Source organism: Bos javanicus, chromosome 21, assembly GCF_032452875.1.
Source record: "Bos javanicus breed banteng chromosome 21, ARS-OSU_banteng_1.0, whole genome shotgun sequence".
NCBI classification, from domain to species: domain Eukaryota; kingdom Metazoa; phylum Chordata; class Mammalia; order Artiodactyla; family Bovidae; genus Bos; species Bos javanicus.
Window position 1 is genome coordinate 63452086 of NC_083888.1, and position 27931 is coordinate 63480016.

Here is a 27931-nt window from a genome sequence, read left to right on the forward strand (position 1 = left end):
CCTTATGCTATTCGACACTCACAGTTCTGCAGTGAGGAGATCTTGTCCCCATAGTGCAGATATGAAACTGAGGCCAGGAGATCACAGACCCCAGAGCCAAGACTCAGTCTCAAGTGCTTCCAATTCTAAATCCCACATTCTTTCCACTGCACGCAAGTTTCCAAGTTCACAAGACAACAAGGAACAGTACAGGAGACTTTGAAAACAGTTCAGATGGACAATACCAGGCGATCACAAGCTAGTCAGGACCAACCATAGACAGAGAAGTTCAGGGGTCTGGGGAAGCAAAGTAGTTTCAGCAGAATGTCTTGGGATGGCCCCAGGGGTGGAGGGAGTTATCTATTTATTTATTTACAATTCTCTAACTCACTATCTTCTAAAAAGTATTGAGGAGGTTACAGTAAGATCATATGTCCACGGTGCGTGCTTAGGCATCAGTCGTGTCTGACTCTTTGTGACCCCATGGACTGTAGCCCACCAGGCTCCTCTGTCCTTGGGATTCTCCACGCAAGAATACTGGAGTGGATTGCCATTTCCTCCCCCAGGGGATCTTTCTGACACAGAGATGGAACCTGCGTCCCCTGCATTGGCACCCTGATTCTTTACCACTGAGTCCCCTGGGAAGCCATTACATGTCCCGTGAGGCTACCAAAATAGAAACTCAAAAATAATATTGAAGAAAGGATATGTTTTTACATCACCACATGGATCAAAGGAGGAATATCTTTTTAATCTCAACCTAATACTGACTCTGTGATTGAACATTAAATTTATACGGAGCTTCCTGGCAGCCGTGGCATGAAAGGAAATGCAACACTTCACATGATTCAAATACAAATGAACTATATGGACTTATCAAAAGAGATATTTATTTCCCAATGCTAAGTCCCGGAAATCAGGGATAAGGGTTCCAGATGAATAAAATGTCACAAACATGTGTTTTCCTGTTACATTTTTATATACACACTTACATATACATAACTACATACATAAAAGATATGTATATAACAATAGAGTAGTTATATGCTTGTATATATAACTCTGTGTATGCTTATGGTTTCATATATATGATCGTACAGACCTGTATAGCTTTATATACAGCTGTAGTTGTAGAGTTATACAGTATATAGTTATATATAGCATATGCATGCATCTGTGTGTGTATCTAAACTCAAATAAAGGGAATCCTTTCACGATAAACCATAATAGAAAAGAATATGAAATGAATACACGTGTGCTGCTCTTAGTTGCTCGGTGGTGTCTGACTCTTTGTGACCCCACGGACTGTGGCCCGCCAGGCTCCTCTGTCCATGGGATTCTCCAGGCAAGAATACTGGAATGGGTTGCCATTTCCTCCTCCAGGGGATTTTCCCAACCCAGGAATTGAACCCAGGTCTCCCTCATTGCAGGTGGATTCTTTACCATCTGAGCCACCAGTGCGTTAGTTCCTTGTGTGTATATATAAATCACCATGCTATACACCAGAAACTAACACAATAAAATCAACTGTAATTTAAAAAAAAAAAAAAAAGAAGTTGGATGTAACTTGCCTTCCCTTGTGGCTTAGTGGTAAAAAATCCATCTTCCATGGAGGAGATGCAGGTTGGATCCCTGGGTCATGAAGATCCCCTGGAGGAGGCTATGGCAACCCACTCCAGTATTCTTGCCTGGAGAATCCCATGGACAGAGGAGCCTGGCAGCCTACAGTCCATAGGGTCTCGAAAGAGTGGGACATGACTGAGCAACCAAACAACAACAACAAAAAGCTGGAATCCTGGAAAGCAAAAGGAATCACAGCCAAAGCAGAGAGAGCAGACTCCACAGCGAGTGGGTTGCCAGTCCAGGAACAGAACCTGAACTAAGGGGCTAGAGTTCTGGCATCTGTCCCCATGACACTGGGCACCTAGAATGGATCCTTTTTCATAAAGCCTGGATTCTGAAGAACTGCTCTGCCAACAAAAGCTGGACAAGAAATGCTACACCGTCTGGAACACGAGGAAGAAGTGTGCGATCTTTCTGGACTTTGGGTGGAAGAAGTCACTGGGGCCAAGTGTATGTGGGATCCAGGTTTGCACTACCTTTCCAGACCAGATGAAGACACTGGGGCCCTGCAGAAGCAGCCATGAATGTGTGCTAAAGCAGCTTTTATAGCAGAAGTCATCAGATTCACCCAGAGGGGAACTCACAAAGATGAACTCAGTCGGAAACCACAACCACCGCGGAGTCGGATCCACACCGACACTTAGCTAGATCATTTGGAATCACAGCATACGAATATTTTCTCTTCTTCTAAAAGTTGACATCATCTCAACTATTACCAAAGTCTTCAGCCCCCTCATTTCCAATGGATATAAATATTCCACTTGAACAAACTCTTTTTCATTCTCTCACTCCTTTTTTGTTGAATACAGAGGCTGCTTCTAACATCTTGCTATCGTGTATGTCATTCACCAGAATGCCTTCTCCTCATGAATAATAAGCGACGTGTCTATGTTTCTTTTTTCCCTTTAGGTACCAAGAAATGTGGATTCAGATCTATGATTTGAGTGTAGCAGCATATAGCCTGCTTCTCTAGGCTGTAATTTTACATAGGTGTATATGCCTAGCTCATCGTTTCATCTCTTATTTATTTATAACCCTGCTGCTTATTTATATTTTATTATGCTTCCTATTGGCCTCCTCAGAAGTTTGTGGACCTGTTACAAAAGAATTTAATGAAATGTCAAAGTGACCATCTGTAGGCATATAACTCTTCCTCTCTCTAGGAATTGTTTGGTGGTTCAGATGGTAAAGAATCTCCCTGTAGTATGGGAGACCTGGTTTCAGTCCCTGAGTTGGGAAGATCCCCTGGAGGAGGGCATGGCAACCCACTTCTGAATTCTTGCCTGGAGAATCCCATGGAGAGAGGAGCCTGGTGGGCTATAGTCCACAGGGTCGCAAAGAGTCAGACCCAACTGAGAGGCTAAGCACAGCACAGCACATACTTAGTACAGTTGCTGAGAATAACATGACCAGATCAAATGACCACAATATCATTTAGCTCTTAATACACACTATCCCAGAGCTTTCAAAAGAAGATAGAGGAACATGGTTGAAACATGAGAGAGGCAACAAAATGGAACCCTCAATTACAGCACCAAATGCAGGCCCAAAGCCTGAGTCAGGCTGGTGTCAAAGATGGGGTTGGAGGGCTGGGAGCCTCACCTGTGGTCTGCCTTTGAACTTCTCTCTTTCATTTACCAGCTCCTCACCGTACCATGGGGTGTGGAGTAGATGCTTTGTACAATCTTGTCAATGGAAGGAAGAAGAGCTAGGAAGAAAGAAGGGGAGGGAGATACCATCTCTGATCTGCAGTAGCTCCTGGCTTTCCTGCACGACCTGCCTACCCTTTGGAAATTTCAGCCTGCAATGCATTTTGAACCAAAGACATTTCACATGGCTTGTCCCATGAGCGACATGTCAGGCTCGTTATAGCATCGTGGGGCTTGAACAGAGACAGTGACCACCCACTTCTAGACAGGACCTCCGGGTTCACCTCCTGGGATATGTCCCACACTAGACGTTTCTCAATTTCATAGTTACACATTAAACCTCTCTTAGCTCCAGAGAAATGGCACCCTACTCCAGTACTCTTGCCTGGAAAATCCCATGGACAGAGGAGCCTGGTATGCTACAGTCCAAGGGGTCTTGAAGAGTCGGACATGACTGAGCGACTTCACTTTCACTTTTCTCTTTCATGCACTGGAGAAGGAAATGGCAACCCACTCCAATGTTCTTGCCTGGAGAATCCTAGGGATGGGAGCCTGGTGGGCTGCCATCTATGGGGTCGCACAGAGTCGGACACAACTGATGTGACTTAGCAGTAGCAGATGTTTCTTATTTTTTACATCTTTGATTATAGAAGGTCACGGGACACAGGTATATTTCGATCATGTCCTGTGAGAAGGAAACCACAGTAAAGGGAAACAGTTTGGATGGCGGCAGGACACGTGGATGCCTGGGACAAGGACGGGGTTTCCTAACCTGTAACGAAGGACACGTCTCCTCCAGCCTCCTGCTGGACTCCGTGCTCCCATCCGAAAGAGAGAACTCTTACTGTCAGTTCACTCACTGCATCCCCAGCTAACTGGGAGTCATCCAAGCCCTGGACTGCATCTCCAGGGCCTAGGAGTATGGAGCACTCAGGAGGAGCTCTGGGATCATTAAGGAAATAAATAACTGAATAGATGGGTGGATGTCCCCTTCTGCCCACTAAAAGGTAAACCCCAGGAAGGCAGGGGTGAGTCTTGATGACCTGTAACTTCTGAGCAGAGTCTCTGACACAGCATAGATCTTTGATAAATGTTAATTAATGAACAACTTGTAGATGGTTGGCTGGATGGATAAATAAATGGATGGATGATGGATAGAATGGTTGGATAGATGGACGGATAAAAGGATAAGAGGGTAGATGGGTGGATGGATGGATGGACAGGTAGATGGGTGGATGGATAGATAGATAGATGGGTGGATAAACAGACAGGTAGACAGATGGATGGCTGGATAAACGAACAGATGGATGTACTATACTTTAGGGTTTGGGAGAAGATACCTGTATTAGACGGATTTGTACTAGATGCTTTTCAGGGTCCAACTAACTATATGACTTTGCTTCTCCGTGGGCTTTACTGTACTTTCCCAACAACCATGTCTTTTCCTGTGCCATAGCCTCTGCAAGACAGGCCATTTCTCCTCACCTGTGCTCATCTTCCTGGTGAACCCTTACACGTTTTTCAAAGAGCAGCACAATTTTCCGAATCCTCCCTCTCCACAACTGATCACTGCCTCCCTCCTCCAGGCTCCTCTCTGCCCACGTTGCCCCATCCTGCAGCCTTGTTTCATAAGGCATTTCTCTCATTAAACAAGGAGGCCCCCAAGAGCAAAGACCAGGCCTGACCTCCTGTGTGCCCAGGCCTGACCTGCAGCTCAGTCTTGGCTTTGGAAACTAAATAGACTTTTAAGCTCGCTCTGCTTTGACTTCTTTAGCACATCCTAAACGGTCTTTAACCAGAATCCTATAAAATTGTTTTGAAGGTTAGGCAGAGCAGGCAATTAGTGACTAAGATTTTACCGGCACATAAGAAAGTCAGAATTTCATCTTCCCTGGCTTGAAAGTCACAAGTTTCATTATCTGTTTCATCACATTAGCGTTTTTTATAAAAGCTCTATTCATTTTGTTTTACCTCCAAAGTAGAAGAGGATGTTTTCCAGCTTTAGTTGCTGAACTTACAGCTGAAGAGTGAGCTGTTCAGCAGCCTGCTCTGAGGTCCCAGTCATGCTTGGGACCACCTGGAAAAAGAGGAGACGAGACTCTATGACTTGAGACTGGCGACTCCGGGGTACAGCCACCAAAACCACGGGATTTTCTGTTGAGAACCCATTCTCACCCTGATTTTCACCAGCTAAATACGGAACATTTCGGACTTTAACTTTCCCATCAAATTTTGTTCCTCTCTGTGCACACGGCATGCTGATCTGAAGGCTAAACGGGTCCTTCCAGATGACCTTAACGCTCCATTTTACAGATAGGGAAACTGAGGCCCAGAAAAGGGGAAGGATTAGCCTGAGGTCCCAGAGCCACTGGTGAGACAACGAGGACTGAGTGGAGCTTTTCCTGTGTTTGCCCTGCTGGTGATCTCTAAACTGGGCTTCCTTAGAAGGGCTGGGCCGGAAGGGCCCCGCTGAGTGTGAATGACACGTCATCCCAAGCACTTTTTGTGCTCAGATTAGGTGCTTGTTCCTCAACGTTCAGATGGAGGTTCTTCCCCAAATGAGCACATTCCCTCGTGCCCTAATCAGAAAGCAGCTTAGCATTTCAATTCTGCTATTTGCTCAGTTTTCTAGGCAGGAAAAATCACACGGCTCAGACACAGGCATCCTAAAGCCAGTGAGAGATAGACTTGGAGCCCAGGACCTACAGAAAAGAACATAATTCTTCACAGGGAGTTTTTATTCTCTACACCCTAGAAATTTTGTTCATTGGAGGGACTGATGCTGAGGCTGAAGCTCCAATACTTTGGCCACCTGAGGCAAAGAGCCAACTCCCTGGAAAAGACTCTGATGCTGGGAAAGACTGAAGGCAGAAGGAGATGACAGAAGACAAGATAGTTAGATGGCATCACCAACTCACCAACGTGAGTGTGAGCAAGCTCTGGGAGATGGTGAAGGACAGGGAAGCCTGGCGTGCTGCAGTCCATGGGGTCACAAAGAGTCCGACACGACTGAGCGACTGGACAAACAAACAAAACAAAAAAACAGCCTAGAAATCAGGGCAGGGCTTCTCCTGAATGGTTACCCACTCCATTTTGGGTGCTGGACTTTAAAGTTACCCAGCACGTGCATCTTTAACCCTGTATCCGTCCAGTGCTTAGATATGTTGGGAGAATGGTGACTTTCTGGAGACAGGACACAGAGGCACATATGGCCCTCACTCCTGCGATCACCTCTGTGGGCAGAACCCACACAGCATCTTCATAAACATAGCTCGGTGTTGTTTTCATTTTTTGCAAAGTCTTTTGCGAAGATTCCCAGGCTGCCCACCTGGTTTGTGAATGGCGTCCAGTGAGTTTGCAGAAAAGTGACTTGAGTGGAACATTTTTTGTGTCTTAAAGAGCCAGAAACCTGAGAAGAGTAGTCAAGGGGGACTTCCCTGACAGTCCAGTGTTTAAGACTTCATGCTTTCACTGTGGAGGCTGCAGGTTCGACCCCTGGTCGGGCAACTGGGACCCCACATACCTTGGGATGTGACCAGAAAAAAAAAAATAGTCAAGAACTCAGTGGGTCTTTGATCCCGTTTCACTCAGGGCTGGGCTCTGCCTCTCACTTGTAGAAGGAAAGCAGTGGTTTATTAAGTGGCTGAAACCCAATGGGAAGCTGTCATCTTCCCCTTCCATCTTGCTGACTGCTCCAAGCCCAGCACTGGGAAAAGCCCAGTGAAAGGCTATTTCCTTCCAAAAGACCATGCCTCCTCCTCTGGATCTGTGATATTATCCCCGAGAAAAGCATGCTCCAATCTATCAACCTGTCACACAGGGGGCAGGAAGAAGGTGGTGCTCCTGTGTGATTCCATTCAAACTCATGGATGGGTGGAGATGCTCTGTACTCAAACAGCCTCCCTTCACGATGGGGACCCAAGGGTACCAGACCAAGGACACAGGGCAGCCAGACCTCTGTCCCACTCATTTCTGACCCCTCACCCAGTGGCTCTCCCTGGAAATTCAGGAAATGTTAGCTGAAAGAAACTAGACCCAAGTCTTGTCATTCCCAGACGAGGGCTTTTACTTTTATACCACTTGGTCTCAAACTTGGCTGTTTGCGAGTCACCTGGGTCATTTTCAAAAATACCGATGCCTAGATCTCGCCTCGAAAGAATCGGATAGAAATTGGTCTGGGGCGGGGCCTGGACACAGGGATTTTGAAAAACTCTCACGTGATTCCAATGTGTAACCAGGAGTGAGAACCACTATTCCGCATCACAGCCTCACAGAGGTCAAGAAAAAAGCACAGCTGGTCTCTCAGGCCACTACTGCCTGTGCTCTCGGATACGAGAGTAACGGGCCTGCGTCGGGAGAAAAATGGAGAGAGACCTTTAATTCACCCTTGGAAATAAGCTGTCCATCCCCTACCCTGGAAAGACACAGAAAAGGACAAGGTTTGGAGATCAAGTTAAATGTCCAATTTATTTTTATAACTTGAAACCAGAACAAACTTGGTTTTGAACAAGCGTACAAATGAAATGGCAGACACATGCTGAACAGAACATTGTGACATTAAGGGGAAAAAAAGAGGCCCAAAATCTTGTACAGAGAATAAAAGGAACAATAAATATTTTACTAAGCCATATTGAAATGACCTCCTGTCATCTCAACATTTTATCCATAATAAAAAAAAAAGTGCCCGTTTCTTAAACAGAGCACAAATACCAAGCAATAATAAATAGTTCCAAACTTGTAGTAAAAGACAGAACCTCCAAGTAAACAACAAAAGCTCATACAATAAGTAATAGAAAAGGTAATAAAAATATTTCGCCTTGCCAGTACAAATGCAAACAACTTAACTCAATGTAACTTTGCTTCGCAGAGCTGATACAAGGAGCACCAAAATTCATGGGTTTGCCTGTGTTCCACAAAAATCCTTGACTGTCACTTAGGACCAGAACGAAAGGCTGACTTCCCTACTTTTCACATTTTTGCTTAGAGGAAATCAGCCTCCTCCTCCTCCCCCATGAAAGACCCTCAAATGGCAAGTGGCAGGTTCCAATTGGGGGCATCTTTGAATCAAGTTGTGGCAGTGTGGAAAACCGGCCTGGGGTCGGCGGGGTCCCCCCAGGGCCCGGGGCCTCTCTCACTGGGTCATCTGCTTCAGTGTTGGCTTTTTAAACACAAAAAAAGAGAAGCAAAAATGCTCATTTCTCTGCAGTCGACAGAGACACAATCTTTGTGCTTTAGGATGGCTTGATTCTGGCATCGTGGTGACTTTGCGGAAGCTGGTGAGAGCTGGCTAGCTTTTGTAACTACAGGAGGATTGCCTTGGAGGCTGCTCAAGGACCTCCCCAGGGCACCCGGAGAAAAGGGCAGCCCGTGGGGCTTCAGGTCAAACAGGCAGGAAACAAACATCTCAGCTTGATCTTCTGCCTCCTCCCCCCCTTCTTTTTACTTTGCAAAGGTAAGTGGCAAGGAGGAAAAGCATATTAAACAGAAAAGCGCCCAGAAGAGAGATTTCTGCATTTGGTAAAGAAATTGCCCGAAAGGATGCTTGCTTATACTTTCATAACCTGAAATATAATGGTTTCTTAGAGTTCCTGAAATAAAAAATGGCTTCCTGATATAGGTATTTTTTTAAAAACGTATTATTCCCTCATCCAAAAAACCACCACTTTATTATCTTAAAGCTACTTGGCTTTACAAAAAAAAAAAAAAAAGAGGGGCAGGGGTGGGGGGACAGAGAGGGAGAAATAAATCTGATAAACATGAGCACATCGAGGACCGACAGAGGTGGGAAGATGGAGAGGAAACACGTGGGAAGGAAAGAGAAAGAACTATGGAAAGGCACCGAATTCGTCCCAGGCCCTAGGCATTTGGAGACTGACGAATGTAGGTTCTGGAGAGAAAGCAGCGGAGCAAGTAAGAAAGACAGCAGGCCACCACTCTCCACGGATGAAAAGGTCCCGGCTGTGATGGGGACCCCTTCCTGAAATTCAATTTGCACTGGTCCCAGCCGCAGACCACGTCACCTGCGCCTGGCTGATACGCCAGCTCCCTTTATCACATTTTGTTTTGTTTTGTTTTGCTTGCTTGTTTGACGTTCTCTCAAGGACTAGAGAAAGCTCGGTTTGCATTTCTTTCTGCTCTGAAGGGTGGGAGAGGTGGTGGTGGTGGTGGTGGTGGTGAAGAGAAGGCGTGCGCTCTCTCCCCCACGTCTGACATCTTTACAGATGCCTCGTAGAGAAGGGAGGGCTCTGTGAAATGGTACCGACATCTTGACAAAAACTGATTTCTCCACTCAACGCGAATAAAGAATTTCCCATCCGGTCTGCTGTGGCCACACCAGGGAGCCTTGATGCAAGGTTCAGGGCATTCAGACTGAAGCCCTATTTTGAACAGTCCTTGGTAGAGGCCAATTCTGACAAAAATATATACAACTAAAATGATTTGTGAACCAAAGCATTTAGCTACTTCCTTTTGTTTCTTTTCCTCGAAGGTTGTCAAACAACCCTTTTTTTTTTTCCTCCTGTACAATAGGACTTAACATACAAATTTTTTTTTTTGCAATATTTTATCCTGCCAAATTAAAAAAATATATTATGGCAGCCTGCTTGTTTTTGTTTTTTTTTTTTCTTTTTATTTCCAAATTCACTAACAAAAAGGTACATTAAATCCCTTTAAAAGGACAAGCTTACAGTTAAAAAATTACAAGCTCCAGTAAAAATACAGCAAGTGCCTACATCATATGAACCAACCAATATATCCATTCCAGAGGGAGGTGGGAGGAGAGAATTAAGCACAGATCAGAAATGTGGGGGTTTTTTTCTGCAAAGCAATAACAATATTAAGCACTTTTTTTTCTACATACTTTTTCTACATGGTGTAGCAATCCCCTTTTAATCCCCAAATACAAGTTTCTATACATTTTTTGAAATAAAAATTCAACACCCAAGGCAGAAAAAAATTTACTAAAACTCCGACTTTACAGTTACTGTGACAAGAACAAATTATTATAGACCCACCATTTAAATTTTACTGCAACATTTTCAAGGAAAAGAAAAGGGTTTTTTTTTTTTTCTTGTTTTGTCAAATGCCCAGGCATTCTCGATTATTACAAATACTGGTCCACTTTTACAGTAATCAAGAAATTTTCATATATATAATATATACTAAAACCCCGTCACCAAAAAAAAACAATATACACGCAGCCACTGTGGCATTTTTTTTAATAACCTATTAAGCAAACTTTGAAAAAAACGATCGCTCCAACACACATACACACAATTTTTTTTTACCCTTGTATGTATCCAATACTGTAAACGTATTTTTAAGACAGAGTGCACTAAATTTAACTTTAGAAAAAAATTAGCCATTGTTCCTGAATTGTTTTTTCATTCAACAATATCAACTTGTACCTTGTGTCACTTGAGTTTTAATTCAGCAGTAAGTCACCTCCACTCCACATCTAAGCAGCGTTGTCCCACAGGCAAAAGGGGCTGAGGTTAATTCAGCTAATGGATATCCAGGGTTGTGCTGGGTTTATTTCTTCATTTGATTGGGTCTTATGGCATTTTCACGTCTTCAACCAGGATTTTTGAAAATTTATTTAAAGTAAATGTGGCTTTGTTTCTAAAGAAATGTACTTTTCTCGTTTTTTTTTTTTTTAAGTCTTTTCATTGCAAAAGAAAAAAAAAAGTTTTGCATTTGTCTCAAGAGACTCAAATAGGAAGATCAGTTTTCAAGGCACTCACATCAAATTGAATGGCAGTAGAAACACTGTCCAATAAATTATTATTTTATTTTGTTCTTTATAGTGCCAGTACTGTGAATGCCACGCTTAGCAATACTGACACTCAATCTCAGCCATCCCTTACAGTTTAACCCACCTCTGGGCCAAAAAGAAGAAGATGCTGCAATTTCTTGTTGAGAAGCCATTTAATTTAAATGCAAACAAAAGCTTTAAAGTGCGGGTCAACAGAATTCAAATGTCTAATCTGAACAGTCCAATGTTTAGTACCTTCCAACCTAAGGGGATAGAAAAAACAAACAAAAACGAAGTAGCGCTGGGCACCTTCAGATGGAACTCTTCCCACTTTGCAGTAAAAGGGAACTGAAATTGGCAAGATTCCCCCCACCCCATCTGTATAATGTCATCAGTGTGCAGAGGGAATACTAACTCCCCTCCAGTCACCATCAGGACATTGTCTGCTTGAGAAACGGTCTGTTGTCACTGGTAGCAACGTATGACTTAGGATTTCTGTGGTGAGGGTGATAAAGAGAGAGAGAAACTGTCAAGCCAGAAGAAGCCTGAAAGAACACCGCTGGTTTCTTTCCTTTCTGTGTTATTGCAGGCCACCACCATCTATCTACCCCCCAAAGTACCTTCAGCCTATTTTATTTAGTCTAATCTATGGCAAATAGCAGAAATGGCATTCCACGGCACACCGACATTCCAAGAAACGGATGGGATCTGCTGGGAATGCACAATTTTAGACTGCTCTTGGGCCATTTCCTGGGGCAAAGTCCTCAAAAACTCCTGTTTCTCTGGCAGTGCTGAGTATTTTGTTGTTTGGGGGCGGGAGGGGGCGGCAGGGAGGGAAGGCCCACCATTCAAAGGTTTCCTTATGTATGGCAAGGTTGAAGTCAACATAGAAAAGGCCTCCCTTACTCAGGACATCATCAGTGCTACATCTCCATTCCAATTCTGAAACAAAGTGCTACAACTTTAAAGATTGTTATCCGCTGTACATCCACCCCCCTCCCCCCCAAAAAACGCATGCCACTTTTTATTTCAGGACAAAAAAAAAAAAAAGAAGGAATAAAAAAGTAAACAACTTTAAAAGTCATTTAAGTGTTGGCTTCTTCACAAGAAATTACACATGCTTAGCTTAGATTTCAAAAAAAGCAGCGCCCTCCCCACCCCCCAAATTATAATTTAAAATATAGCTTCCCCTCTACAGAGCTCAGGAGTCATCGCTCAGGCTACTACTGGGTTAAAGGAAGGAAAAAAAAAAAAAAAACTAAAGAAGGGATGGATACCCAACAAAATCTCTTAAAGGAATTTCAACAGAAAGAATAACAATAAAAAGTACCTGCACATGCCAAAAAAATTACAAAACCCAATAAATACAGAAATTATTGCACAGTTAAAAGGCTCCACAATTTTTTTTTGTTTTTACTGCCTTAATCAACCCTCGGGTTTCCATAGGACTTCGCAGACACAGGTTAGGTTGGAGGGCCACCTCCCCTGGGCCCCGGGGACCCGCGGGGGGCGCCGAGCGGCGGTGACGCGGAGGCAAGTGTCAGGTCAGCATTCTCTCGCTTGGCGACGGGGCGACTGTACAGGTGCGCAGGGTGGGGCCCGGGCCCCCGCGCGCGCGCGCACACACACACACACGCGCGCACACGCGCTTAGCTCCTCTCCGCCTGCTCGATTTTGACGTCGTTAGTCAGCAAGTGCTCGCCGTGCCACTTTTTCATGTGTTTCTCCAGGGTGCTATAGACGCTGAAGGGCATTTGGCAGATGTCGCAGCGGTACACCTCCTTGCCGATCTGCCCGTGCGTCTTCATGTGGCGCGTGAGCTTGCTGCTCTGCGCGCACGCGTAGTTGCACAGCTCGCACTTGTAAGGCCGCTCGCCGGTGTGGCTCCGTCGGTGCACCGTGAGGTTGCTGCAGTTCTTGAACACCTTGCCGCAGTACTCGCACGTGTCGCTGCGCCGCCCCTCCTTGGAGCTCGGCCGCCCGGGGCCCGGGCCGCCCAGATGCGGCGTGCTGCCCCCGCTGGCCGTGCCGCTACGGCCCGACAACCCGCCATCCAGCAGGTCCCCGGGCGGCGTGGAGAAGCGCAGGCTGCCGTTCTCTGACGAGTGCTCGGACGACGTGGCGAAGGGCGACTGGCGCGCGTCCGTGAAGCCCAGGAAGGGGTCCTTCATGAAGTGCCGCGACGCCGCGTAGCCCACCAGCCACTGCGAGTACACATTCTCCGACGGGATGAGCGCGGCAGGCGGCAGCTCTAGGTCCTTCTCCACCTTGATGCGCTTGGCCGCGCTGTTGAGGCCGGGGCTGGGCAGCGGTGCCGGCTTGCGCGGGAAGAGGCCCGGGAAAGGCTCGGTGCCCGGCGCGAAGCCACCGCCGCGCCCGTTGACCGCGCCCCCGGGGCCCGCGTCGCCGCAGCCCCCGGCGTCATCGTCGTCGCCTGGGTCCCCGCCGCCCCCACCGCCGGCCGCGCGCTTCAGGAAGGCGCCGCGCTTCTGCTTGTCAGCCAGCAGGTCACCATAGGGCGGCAGCGCGCCCAAGCCCACGTTCTCCATGACCTTGCCCAGCACCAGCGCCTTCTCGTCGGCCAGAGCCTTGGCCGCGGCGCCGCCGCCCGCGCCCGGCACGCCGGCCACCCCGCCGCCACCGCCGCCGCCACCACCGTTCTCCCGGTTGCGGCTCAGCTCCGAGTCCATGCTGAAGCTCGACTCGGGCCGGCTCTCGTTCTCCAGCAGCAGCTCCTCTTCCTCCTCCTCCTCCTCTTCGTCCTCCTCCTCGGGCTCATGGCCCAGGGAAGGGTCGCTCTCGTGGTGGCGGAAGTCACCGTCGGCCGCCTTGAGGCCCTCGCCGGTCAGCTCGCTGGTGCCGGGCTCGGGGGAGCTGGCAGCCGAGAGCCCGTCGTCGGAGCGGCCGGCCAGCGAGCCGGCCTTGTGCATGTGCGTCTTCATGTGGCGCTTGAGCTTGCTCGCCTGCGAGCACGCGTGGTCGCACAGCTGGCACTTGTAGGGCTTCTCGCCCGTGTGGCTGCGCCGGTGCACGATGAGATTGCTCTGGAACTTGAACGTCTTGCCGCAGAACTCGCACGACTTGCTCTTGGCCGGCGGCTGCGGCGGCGGCGTGCCACCGGGGGGCATGGGCGGCAGCGGCGGCGTGCTCAGGAACGGGGACTTGGGGCTGGGCTGGAAGGGGTTCAGGAGCCGGTGCATAGGGTTGCCGCGGCCCGGGGACACGGGCGGCGGCGTGGAGCTGTTGCCCGCCAGCTCGCGGAGCCGCCGCGAGAAGTCCATGGCGGGCGAGTCGATGGCCATGGGGTTCAGGCGCATGACTCGGTCGAAGGCACTGGGGTGCTGGGCGACGAGCCCCATCTCCTCGGCGCTGAGGCGGTGCGGGTCCAGGTGGTGGCGCGGCGGCGGGCTGAAGAGCGGCGGCGTGCCAGGCAGGCGGCCCTCACCGAAGCCTGGGTGGTCCCGCAGGATGGGGCCCGTCATGCGCAGCAGGTTGAAGGGGTTGCTGTCGCCCAGGAAATTCATGAGTGGGGACTGGGCCACGGCCTCGGGTCCCAGCGGTGGCGGGATGGTAAGCCGCGGCGTGAGCGAGCTGCTGGCCGGCCCGGGCTCCAGGTAGATGCGGAAGCCGTGCGTGTTCTGCGCGTGTTGCAGCAGGAACCACGCGCTGTTGAAGGGCTGCTTGCATGTTGTGCAAATGTAGCTGGAAGGCTCATCTTTACCTGGGGAGACACACGGACAGAAAGAGGCAAGAGAGACGTGAGATGCCGGCGGCGTCGCAGCTCTCAGGGGGTGGCACCAGACCACTGCAGAGCAGGCCCAGGCCAGCGACCCCCTGGCAGACCCCCTGGCAGACAGGCTAGAGAAGCCTCTGTGTGGCTGTTACTCCAATTGGTAGACCTCGCTCTGTGCCCTTATAACATGGTGTCTTTAAACCCATCATCTCAGAAGCCAAAGGAGATGTTATTTGTGAGAAAGCCTGATTCCAACAATGGGAAGTATACAAAGGCTGGGCTGCCTAAAAGTTAGCAAGGCAAAGTTCAGCCATCATATAGATCCTGATAATTCTTTGGGGGTGGGTGGGCCACCTCATGCCAAGAGCTGACTCATTGGAAAAGACTCTGATGCTGGGAGGGATTGGGGGCAGGAGGAGAAGGGGACGACAGAGGATGAGATGGCTGGATGGCATCACTGACTCGATGGACTCGAGTCTCAGTGAACTCCGGGAGTTGGTGATGGACAGGGAGGCCTGGCGTGCTGTGATTCATGGGGTCGCAAAGAGTTGGACACAACTGAGCGACTGATCTGATCTGATCTGATCTGGGGAGTGGGAGGGGTACTGCCCTGGGCCTTGTAGGATGTTTGGAGGCATACCCACTAGAAGCCAGTCACACTCCCTCCCCTCCCAGTCACGAGGATCAAAAATCTCTCCAGGCATTGCCAAAACTCTTTGGGGGCCAAAACAACTCTCCCCCTCTCCACCCAGTCATGACTAGGCAAATCTTCGATCCAAGGAAGTTCTAAGAAACACAAATCAAACTGAATCACCTCGCAAACATTTTAAGAGCACTAGCTGATAACCTCTGCGTCATTTGGGAGTTGAACTACCGGAAATCGTAGGGTTTCATACACCAGTGTCTGTGCAGAAAGCACCGTCCAAGTTAAACAGGGATGCGTGTAGGAACAGGACTTCAGCATCATAAGAACATCACTACTGGCGGACAGCTGCCCACCGCCCCCCCCATCACTGCCCTCGTGGCCTCATACACCCACATGCACATACACACACACACACACCTAACCACAGCATGGAATCTGGCCTTGAGACCCCCCGGGGCGGGGCACTGGCCTATATGAGGTCCCTTGCCAGAAGGCTGAATGAAAGAGTGTCACCTCCGACAGGGCGATCAGGATGAACAGTGGCAAGTGTGAGTTTGTGACAAACTGGGCTCTGGCATTGGGAGCCCAGTGTTCGTGGACGCTGGTGGCACGGAGCCGAAAAACCCTTGTCTTTGTCCATCATTGGGGGCGGTCACAAAGTGGGAGCCTGGACCTTCCAACCAGCACCTATTTCGTGGCCGACATCCTCAACCTGCGGGTAAAACTGGCTGCTTCTCCAGCCTGAGGCTCTCCTAACACTCCACATGAAACGGGACAGGTATGGGCAGGCCCTGCCCTGCCCTGCCCCCTCAGACTCGCTCACTGGCCGGAGAAGGGAAAGGGAATATGGCATCACAGCCGAGGTCTTGAAAAAAAAAAAACCCTTTTTGTTTTTTCAGACTTCCTTGTACCTGGAAGATTTTAACACTGATAAAGTACAGTAGCTGCAAACTCCCCAGTGAAGCCAGAGGTGTGTGTTAGTTTCCAAACCCGGGATCAGGAAGGGAAGGGGAAGTACAGTCCCTCCTCAAAAGAGGGATTTCCGAAATCCCATACAGAGATGGAGTTTTTGTTTCTTTGATTCCCACCCGAGAAGAATGTTTCTTGGGGGTTTCACCCTTAGCAGTCAAAACTCTATGGACTCTGAGAACAAATACCCCAAGTTCCTGATGGGTTAGACTTGATGGCTTCAAAGGAGCCTGGACCTCACTGAGCCATGCAGTGTGGGGGGGGGGCCTCCAGGAGTCAGGGGTCCGCATGGAGATTCTCTGCAACACAGAACCAACTGGGCCAGATCACCCCCGCTGGGAACTAAGACATGCCTTCCAAGCCTGGTGGTCCACAGTCATCACTGCACACTCGTGTCCAACAGGACATGTGTCTCCAGGTTTGGTAGTGCGGAGACCAGTGGGTGGGTGATGGGGGAACGGACAGAAAGGGAAAAAGGATTCCAAAGCTCAGCTTCCCCTCGTTTTTAAACCCAGCTCCAAGAGAACTTCTGAGGCCATTTTCTTTCTCCAGGGTGTCTGGGAAACTTCCTTCTCCCAGCCTGTCTGCATTAATTCAGTTCCCCGTGCTGGAGCCCCTCGGGAGAATCTCCCCCCGCCCCCCAGAAACGTGCAGGGAGGCCTTCCCAAGGCCCTGGGCAGCTGTGTTCCTCACTTTGGGAGCGGTAAGGCCACACCGACACTTCAGCCTTCCCTTCCTGCATGCCTCCCCACTGTCGCAACCGAAGGCCATTTTTTGGGGGGTGCATTTCATGGTCACATGACCACTGAGGGAGGCCAGGCCAGGACCACGTCCCTGCTGGCACATGACGATGCTACAGCCCAGAGATGCACAGCCTTCTTGGAGGTGCCATCTCCTGTCCTGGCTTACTAGGTGATATATGTGGGGAACAACAGAACGGTTCACCTCAGTCTCACGGGAGAGCTGGCCAGACGCCATAGTGTTTTGTCCTCCTCAAATCCTTTTCTGGAAACAAGGCAGAATAAATAAGTAATAAATAAGACGATAAAGAAAACATCCCTCTCTGACATCAGGAGCTAATAACACAAATGAAGCACCACCTCCCACAAGGCCATAGATCTTCCAATTAAAGAGCCCTGGACTTCCCTCGTGGCTCGATGGTAATGAAGCCGCCTGCCAGTGCAGGAGACGTGGGTTCGATCCCTGATCTGGGAAGAGCCCACGTGCGGCAGAGCAACTCAGCCCGTGCACCTCAACTACTGAGCCTGTGCTCTGGAGCCCAGGAACCACAAATACCTACCGAGCCCATGCGCCCTAGAGCCATGCTCTGCAACAAGAGAAGCCACCACAGTGAGAATTCGGAGCACCGCAACTAGAAAAAGAGCGCACACAGCAGCAAAGAACCGGCACGGCCAATAAACGACTTTAAAAATCCATTGGTTTCAACTGTAATTCAATAAAAATAAAATAAAAAAGAGCACTCTGGACTCTGCACCTGGGCTCCAGCTACTCTCAGTAACCGAGTTCCACACACACAGCAGCTCTGGTTCCTTGTATTTTCAAGTTGGGCCACCTCCCTTCCCCTAATCTCTTTTTTCATCATCTTCATTTCCTTGGGTCTCTCTGGAGCACTTCCTGTTTCTTGTTCTGATGGCCACACACTTTCTAGAAAGTTCTATTGCCCCTGAGGAATGCGGGTATCAATAGACAGTGCAAAATTCTCAGGCAGGCCAGGAATGAAATGGCTGATTAAAATATATTTTTTTAAACTCAAGCAGCAGCTGCTGAGAAGCATGTAGCTGCACGTTCTGAAGAACTCAGAGGTTTCCATTTCTTGTATTTTTTTTTTACAGACAAAACAAAAAGAGTGGAAGACATTTATAAGACTCTATCTTAGAAAAGTCTAAGGAGGAAGTTTTGCTTGCTGTAGTTTCGTCCTTCAGTCCTGTCCAACTCTTTCGCGACCCCATGGACTACAGCCAGCCAGGCTCCTCTGTCCATGAGATTTCCCAGGCAAGAATACTGGAGTGGGTAGCTATTTCCTCCTCCAAGGGTTTCTTTCCGACCCAGGGATCAACCCTGTGTCTCCTGCATTGGCAGGCGGATTCTTTACCACTGAGCCACCAGGGAAGCCAGAGGAGGAAGTTAACCTGTTTGGAATTTATCATCAGGTGGGGAAGAGCTCTGTGCACCCACCAAATCGGACTCCAGGGTCCCAGATCATGCCAGGGTAAACGCTTTTCCTTGCCTTTGAACAATCTGGTCCCCTCACTTCCCTCCACACCAGGGCAAGATTCACAGCAGGGGACAGTCTATCCCAGGATCTGACAGCTTCCAGTGTTTTTAAATCTCCCAGTCCTCAAAGGCCCTTCCTATACAATGCTCTTTCCACTCTCCCCCGTAACTTTCTTTTTTAAATAAAATGTTCATTTCCATACTTCCACTTCACGGTTATCTGTTGCCTAGAAGTAGCCTTGAGCACTGGGACTGCTCACTTTTGAAAACTGAACAATGTCAGAAAGGCTTTGAAGAGCCACTCAGAACATTCTTCTATTCAAAAACTCACTAAATACTTTAAAAGGCAACACACAGTCACGGACGGCTCATTTTTAAACATGGCAGAAGCCCCTTGGTGAGAGGGCTGCTTCGGACGCGGGGCTGTCCCTGCTCCTGGAGCTCAGGGCCACTTGCCCAGAGGTGAGTTGGAAGCTCCAGCTGGTGCCAGCTTTGCTGATGGCCCAGACAGGGGCCATGCCCCAACACGCTGCCACCGTGGCTGCCACCAAGGTTCCAACCGAGAGGTCAACGCCTAGATTATTTTGAAGCAACTTGGAAGTTGCAAAGTGTTAGTTGCTCAGTCGTGTAGGACTCTTTGCAACCCCGTGGGGTGTAGCCCGCCAGGCTCCTCTGTCCATAGAACTCTCCAGGCAAGAATACTGGAGTGGGTTGCCATTCCCTTCTCCAGGGGATCCTTCTGACCCATGGATAGAACCCACATCTCCCGCAATGCAGGCAGATTCTTTACCATCTGAGCCACCAGGGAAGCCCTGAAGCAACTTACCCAGCAACATCAAGCCTGGCCTACAGACCTAGAAATGTCAGCTGCATTGGGATCACTACATCGGGCTTGGCGACTCAGAACCCAAGGCCAGCGTGTTTCCTTGTTTGCTTCCTTCTCTTTTCCTTCCTCAGACGTTTTTGGTATCCGTTGGCAGAAACCCACACCGGATCTTCTTTGCTGTACTGGCTTTCAAGAGAGACCCTGTGTTTTTCTTTAATTCAAAACCCTCCCTGAGATCACTGTTACAAGAACCCTGAACGGTGGCACGAGTTCATACCTTGCCATTCCCTGCAGGAAGATGTCAATCAAGGGGCTTCCCAGGTGGCTCAGTGGTAAAGAATCTGCCTACAATGCAGGAGACACAGGTTCAATCCCTGGGTCAGGAGAAGGAAATGGCAACACACTCCAGTATTCTTGCCTGGGAAATCCCATGGACGGAGGAGCCTGGCAGGCTATGTGTGTTGTGTCTGTTAATTGCTTAGTCGTGTCCGACTCTTTGCAACCCATAGACGGCAGCCCACCAGGCTCCCCGTCCATGGGATTCTCTAAGCAAGAACACTGGAGTGGGTTGTTATTTCCTTCTCCAAAAGGAACTATAGAAATAAAGAAAGTGAAGTCGCTCAGTTGTGTCCGACTCTTTTTGACCCCATGGACTGCAGCCTACCAGGCTCCTCCATCCATGGGATTTTCCAGGCAAGAGTGCTGGAGTGGGGTGCCATGCCTTCGTCCATGGAGTTGCAAAAAACGAGTCGGACATACCTAGCAATTAAACAACAACAACGTCAACCAAGTCACTTTACCTCTCTGAGCTTCATTTCCTCATCGGTAGAACTGGAGAAGGCAATGGCACCCCACTCCAGCACTCTTGCCTGGAAAATCCCATGGATGGAGGAGCCTGGTAGGCTGTAGTCCATGGGGTCGCTAAGAGTCGGACATGACTGAGCAACTTCCCTTTCACTTTTCACTTTCATGCATTGGAGAAGTAAATGGCCACCCACTCCAGTGTTCTTGCCTGGAGAATCCCAGGGACAGAGGAGCCTGGTGGGCTTCTGTCTCGGGTCGAGCAGAGTCGGACACGACTGAAGCGACTTAGCAGCGGCAGCAGCAGAATGGGAATAGCATGCCAGCTTCCGAAGAGGGCTGGGGGAGCAAATGAGATCCCACGCGATCCCTATAAAATCCACACATCCCCACGCATGCACGTATTGTGGTTGGGCTTTGTATGTTTCGTGTTTTATTATCCACTTTGTACCTCGCAGTGGATGTTTCAGATGGTGCCCTTCTGTGTAACTCTGGCTGTAATAAAACCCTGGAGGAATTTTAATGCAGCCGGCCTAATGCATTAGAGGTTCCAGGGAAATAGAAACTTGCAAACGTTGAGGAAACATCATTTTTTATTGTGACTCTTGGGAACCAACACACAACTGGGCTCCTGCAATGAAATGCTGCTCTCCCTCTGCTAGCAGGGGTGTGTGTGTGTGTGTGTGTGTGTGTGTTAATAAGCACTGAAATAATTGTTCCTATTATGCTGGTTACTCTAATAATACCAATAAAGGTATCAGGGATGTTCAATAAAAAGCACACCTTTAATTGAGTTATTATTCAATAAAAAGGCCATAATTGAGAGCAATAGTTTAAAAGGGCTCTCCTAAGGCCGAGTGATACCAGCTAGAAGGGTACTGCTGCCTGCGGGGGATTTAGTGGTTCAGGGCTTCTCCAGAGCCACAAGCGGACACCGCCACCCAGCTCAAGTGGGGCCTGCAGTGATCGTCAGCCAGGGCCTTCCTCTACCCAAAGGTGGAGGCAAAAGTGAGAGTCCTGACACTGAATGCTGAAGAACGAACTGAGTCTTGGCGTCACATGTCCCTCTATGGCTTGTGAAGCATTTGACAGTTGGTTTGGCATTTTCACAGCCATCAAGGCATTTCGCTCACATATGACCTCTGAGGGGGCCAGGCCAGGTCCACATCCCTGCCGCACACAAGGATGCTGCAACTGAGAAGCAAGAGCCCCCTCTCCCCTCAAGAGCAAAGGGAGGGCCACGCCCCTGCATAGGCTTCCCCACCCCTGGCTCCATCCCAGCTGCCCCCCAGCAGCACCTGAGAGATGGACTGTTCTCTGCACACTTGTCGGGGCCTGTTTCACAATGAAAAGGTCCTCCTGCCACACTGTGTGTGTTCTCCCAGTGAAGGACATCGATTACCCTTTGGTGGAAGCCAGTCAGGTCCACTACGGGCTTGTCCCGGGAGTGGAGATGTTTCACAAGAGCAGGTGAGTCCCCAGGACAAGAGGCCACTCAGGACCTGGAGAAGAGGTGATGAGATGCTGGGCAGTCAGACGGAAGGGCAGGCTGCTGGATCCAGGGTCCCCCACCCTGGCTGCTTTCCCTCTCTGGGTTTTACGATGCCCAATGCCCAAGAAGAGGGCTGGATTTACTGGCCAACCACCTAGTCCTCCAACAGAATCTATGCCTGCTAACAGTGCCGTCTCTTCAGTCCCAAAATGATAATAATTATTATCACTATTATCAGATCCCCTGGATGAGGGCATGGCATCCCACTCTAGTATTCTTGCCTGGAGAACCTCATGGACAGAGGAAACTGCTGGGCTACAGTCCATGGGGTTGCAAAGAGTCGGACACAACTGAAGCAACCAAAGGACATTATCTCTAGATACGTAGACCCCTTATTAAACAGTGTCTCCCCTTTCATAATCCCAGAAAGAAAACTGTCAATTGGTTTCCTTGGGTCAGGGGGAACCTTTGTAAGTTTCATGTTCATATCATTTCTGAGCATAGTCATCTACAAAATCTACAAGCATCCCTGCTCGTTCTGAAACAGTTCGGTTCAGTCGCTCAGTCGTGTCCAACTCTTTGCAACCCCATGGACTGCAGCACACCAGGCTTCCCTGTCCATCAGCAACTCCCGGAGCTTGCTCAAACTCATGTCCATTGAGCCGGTGATGCCATCCAACCGTCTCATCCTCCGTCATCCCCATCTCCTCCTGCCTTCAATCTTTCCCAGCATCAGGGTCTTTTCCAGTGAGTCAGTTTTTAGCATTAGGTGGCCAAAGTACTGGAGCTGCAGCTTCAGCATCAGTACTTCCAACACACGCTACCAAACAAACCTCAGCCTCTCCAAGAGAAGTGGTGGAGATGGGGGGAAATAACGGCAGCAGTAACAATCAACCGTCGTTAAACCCTTCCATGAGCCGCACACAACTAAGGCGGACTGTCTTCACAACAACCCTCGAGGTCAAGGACTGTCATCAGCACCACTTCACAGATGAGGAAACTGAGGACTGGAAGAGAGAAGGTGATCCGCCCAGAGCCACACAGCCGGCTGTGGTCTGGATAAAGGCCTGGTCATGAGAGGAAAGGGTGCAGACTATGGGGTCGCACAGAGTTGGACGCGGCTGTGCGACTTGGCACACACGGCAGTGGTGCTGCTGCCATTACCACCAACCGGCACCGACACCCAGCAGAGCACACCCACTGCTTCTGCACTCGATAGTCAGCAGAGTTTCACTGAGCTGTTGCAGTTCTCGCCAAGAACAACACGTCTCCACATCGCCTAGCATGTGGCTGGGAGGAAAGGTAAGCGATCCCAAGGTGTACACGGCTGCCCTGTCTCCTGCCCCGGGTCCCCTGACTTGGGACCCTCGGAATCCTCTTGAACCCAGAGCTCTGGACAGCTGCGACTGCCATCCCTGGACCTCAGCTCACACAAGCCCAGGAAGTGGGGAACCAGGATACAGGGCTGAATGGGTAGGAAGCAGGGTGTGGCCTACACTTGCCTTTCATTCACTCACTGAACAAGCAGGAGCTGGCCACCCTGGATCCACCAGCTATTCTGCTGGTCTCCAGGGATGCAGCTCTCGAATCCCAGAGGAGATGAGAGTGCCTGGTAACCCTCTCGATCACTTCATGAAAAATATGAGTGCTAGGGTCAAGTTCAAGGTGCCGGGAGAGAGAAGCATGCAAGGGCTTGGCTGACTTGGGGGCTGAGAACCTGCATCACTCCATGTAGTCCGCCAACTCTGTGCCTGTGATCATTTGCGATAGAGGCGGCTCAGAGAGCGCAAGCAAGCTCTGCGAGGCCACCCGACTGGCCTTGGGTTATTTATTTAAAATCCATCACCGGAACGGGAGTCCAGGCTCCCTGAGAACCGAGCTGACCCTGTCCACTGCCAGGACTCTGGCCACGCACAGGGTGATGAACGCACACGTGCTGCAGAGTCAGGCGTGCCTGTGTTAGCTGGGTTCTGTCTGCTTGCTCCCCTGCAGTCGGGGTCCCTGGAGTCATCAAAGGTAGGAGAAGGGCATCTGCCCGGGTTTGGGTGAACCTGCCCTCCAGGTGAGGCCCTCTGGGCGAGGCCGCCTGGGGAGCAGGGCTCAGCTCAGCGTTCAACAACACCCCGCTCCCCTGGCTTGCCAGGCAGAGCCCCACCCAGCACGCCCACGCCTCTCTGCTGGCTGTGTTCCACCCACCGGAGCACGCTGGGATCCAGGTGACTCCAAAGAATCTAGACACTCTTCCATCGCCCCGACCCACCTCTGAGCCACCCCAGCAGAGTGGGCAGGTAGGCGGGCCAGCAACCCTCCTGAGTCACAGCTTTGATGGTCCTGCTGCCCAGAGGAAGCACCAGGCACTCAGCCTTCAGCATATGGCTGGACTCACTGCCCACCAGTGCCCTGGCCCCCCCCCCAACCCTCCTGGTGCTTGCCTTGCCCGTGCGTCTCACAGCTCCGTGCAGCTGCCATCCCTGCCACCTGGAAGACCTGCCCTTCCTTCTCACCCTGCAAGCATCTTCTGAGACCCGGCCCCAGGACAGCCCCTCTGTATCCCCACAGCCTTGCAGGTTTAGCTGCTCAGTCGTGTCCAACTCTTTGCAACCCTATTGACTATAGCCTGCCAGGCTCCTCTGTCCATAAGATTTCCCAAGCAAGAATACTAGAGTGGGTTGCCATTTCCTCCTCCAAGAGCTCTTCCCAACCCAGGGATCAAACCAGGGTCTCCTGTGTCTCCTACTTGGCAGGCAGATTCTTCACCGCTGAGCCACCTGGGACGCCCCCACAGCCTCAGGGGATTGCTACTTGACGTTCATCACTGCCTGCCATCACCTTTCCTTGACTTTGGTGGGCTTGACCCACATACAACCCGCACGAGCCAGTGGTGGCCTTGTGCTCTCCAAGGGGCACTCACAGAGACTCTGAAAAGTGGGTTCTAATCCAGGTTCTGCATAAAAAAGAAACTCAGTCTCATCACAGTTAAGTGAGGGGCCCCAGGGCAGACAGCTGGGTCGCAGAGCCCAGATTCACACCTGGGTCTGAGCCCCGGGCCTGGGTTGTATCCGACACACACCTGGCTGCCCCTCCACCAGGCCTGCAGACTCTGCTGTAACCCGCCTTGAGGTGGGGCCTGAACCCACCACGGCAAACCATTCCACCGGCTTCCGTGCACCCCGGCGAGCTGACCGGTGCCGCAAGCTGCAGGCTGTGTGCAGGAAATGCCACGCGGAGCCTGGCTGAGAACAGAGCGGCCTAACATGTGAGAAACCTCACTCCACCGCAGTCCACTCACTCTGAGAGCATCCTGTGGCAGAGGTCACCTCTGTGCTCCAGGTGCCCGGAGTTACCTCGGGCTGGGGGACTGGGCCTCCAGCCTCCACCACAGCCTCACACTGAGGCCCCACCGTCCAGAGACGGCCCAGGTGCACAGAAACACCAGCGGAGCGAGAGCGGCATCTTGGGAAGTTACTCCACCCAAGGAAATCTAATCTTGTCCCAAACGGTTTAGGGACAGGCCTTTCCCATGCATTCATTCATTCATTCGCTCATCCATCCAGTCGCCATGTGCTGGGTGCTAGGACCCACAGCAGGACCTACTTGGAGGGATCAGCCGCGACCCCTCCCCACCCCCAGGAGACCACAGGTGGGGACCGGGGAGCAGGAGTGTGCTAAGCAGTGACACAAAGGATTCTGAGGCACACCAGGGCCTGCCGAGTGACCTCAGAGCATCCAGGGAGCAGGCAGGCAGGAAACACCACGTGGAGGTGAGTTCCAGACAGACAGAGGGAAAGCGTCACCTGCCCAGATCCAGGGTGGGGGGCCGCGCACGAGTACCTTTGGGTGAACTGAACAGAAAGCAGCTCTGGTGGCTGCAGACGGAGGCAAAGGGGATCACCAAGGGAGAGATGATGAGGAAGGCCAGGCTCTGCGGAAAATTCTGCGGGCGTTTTCATACGAGGCATCCCCCGCTGGCTCTGCAGGGTTCCAGCGCAGGGAGTGTCTGCCCTCACCCACACACGCCATCCAAAGCCAGGGCTAAACGGTCAGTGTGAAGAAGGTGCCCAGTTTTCAGTATTCTTAGTCTCCTCCTAAAAAGCCAGGAGCCCTTCAGGACAGCACCCAAGGTCACACTCCATCTCTACCCAGAGACCATACTGAGGAAGCAAAAGCCAGGAGGCTCTTCTCAACACGTCTATCCCTTTGTTCCTTCCTCCTTTCTTTCCTTCACACAGGCAGGCAGTATGTTCTGTGTGCCAGGCCGAAGCTGAGCAGAGGGATGCCCACACAGAGCCTGCACTCCAGAGCAAGAGGCTACTGACTCCATAAGCATCCACTAAGGCTTAGACCACTAGGTCACCAAGAAAGCATGTGCCCGGACCCAGAGGAGGAGAAGGTAACAGGCTGGGAGGACGAGGGGGACTTCTCCCGAGAGGAGACTCTGGGGCTGATCTCAGAAGGAAACGTGAGTCCACGCTGCAGAGAAAGAAAAGAAAGGGTGTGCCCTGCAGAGGAAACCAGGCCCGAAGGCATGGCGGTGGGACCCTGGATTGACGGAGGGGAGGGCCTGGATGTGGAACTGAAGAGTGGACGTGGGAATCTGTCTGCGGAGGCTCTGAAAACAGGCAAGACACTGAGCTGCAGAGAGACCACATTCCACTGCAGCGAATTCCATCACGATGAAAACTTTTTTTTTTTTTAAATGAAGATTTTCAAGCCCCTACTAGAGGCCTTACTCAAATCACAAACTGTTCAGTATAACAAAATCTCAGGGCAACGAAAGGATGGAGGTGAACCTCTGGGAGAGTTTGGTTTCAGACCAGACCTGCCCAAAGTATGCAACCGTAAGGCATAAAGACATGAAACTGGGGCGGGGACAGGGGCGGGTAGAAAACACAAAGAGAGAATTTCAAACCCCATCTGTGAGGATCACTAGCCTAGGAAGCGAGGAGGCTTCTAAATCAGCCTCCCCCGTGTCAGTTCTGTTATGCCAGCCAGCCACTTATCCGAGCACCAAAGCCTGTGAAGCCACCTTCAGGAATGGCTCGGTCCAGACTCTCAGCAGAACAGGGAAGGATGAAAATTGAACCACAGCTGCAAGCACCATGCACCCCAGATTTTCCCCAAACAGTCTCGATTTCAACTGCTCGATTTTGTGGTCACACCAGGTGTGCAGTTCAGGCTCAGGAAGCAGCCGGCCGGCCCCGAAACAAAGCGACACGGCTAACTGTGGGGACATCTTGGGGCTGGGTGAGACCTGTGGTGTTCGCTAGTCAGACGGAAGAGCCGGAGGCAGGACACACGGAGTCATTTTGTACGTGGCAACTCACTTACAGCATTCTCAGAAACCTGTGGCCCGTTCCCCCAGACCATCTTTATATAGTACCCACGCCCCACGTTGCATAGGCATGCAAAGGCATTGGGAATAACATGTCTTCCCTGAGACAGACGAATACATCATCAGACTCCCCTGAAATCTGCTTTCTGTAGACTTCACTGCAAAGAACCTACACTTTCCCAGTGGGTGCTGATAAGCTGACAGATGTATATATTCTTCCCCCCACCCCAATATAAGGTTTTCTGAAAGGATTCTAGAATGCTAGGGACAGGAATTTAGCAGAGAACATGAAGAGGAAGCATAGAGCAGATCATCCTTATCACTTAATGAAAAAATACAGAGCAAATTAAGAAATTAAGAGGCAAAACCAATCATGCGGTGAGCTGCTTGCATGCGTGAATGCTGGCATGTACACACGTGTGCACAGGCCAAGCACATCTCACGCACACGTTCTGGCTGACACAGGAAGTCTCCCCTCTCTGAAATTCACGACTTCCTTCATGCAGCAGGCCTCCATCCTCCGTTTCCTTAAATCCACAAAAATCTCCACATTTCACCCCAAGAAGTATTACAGGGGCAGTAAATCTCATTTTAATGGAGTGTACGTTTAGCTCGGAGGAGATAATTGACGTTATGGAGAGCCTCGACGCTGAGCTATATAGGTTAGCTGACGCAGAGGGGACTCATAGCCACACACCACAAACAAGCAGTAATATATGTATATTGTTCTGAGTGGCGTTACAGCAAAAGTGTTCGGGTCCGCGGGGATTGATAAAACACAAGGAAACAGCAGACACGCGCTTGTAAATTTGCCTCATTTGTCTCTGAAGTTAAAGGTTATTCCCTTGTTCTGAATCTGTAATAAAAACACGCTAGCCCAAGGTTTGTGGAGA

General features: G+C 50.3%; 1 protein-coding gene across 6 annotated transcripts in view; it reads right to left on the reverse strand.

Annotated features, from left to right (window-relative positions):
• Window positions 1-7699: 7699 nt before the first annotated feature.
• The window catches only part of BCL11B (BCL11 transcription factor B), a 102470-nt gene continuing 82238 nt past the window's right edge, over window positions 7700-27931 (reverse strand). For all 6 annotated transcript variants that reach the window (XM_061395283.1, XM_061395282.1, XM_061395280.1 and 3 more), the window contains one exon: window positions 7700-14725. In XM_061395283.1, the coding sequence (XP_061251267.1) occupies window positions 12654-14725 (2072 nt within the window). In that variant the 3' untranslated portion in view covers window positions 7700-12653. The remainder of the gene's footprint in view (window positions 14726-27931) is intronic.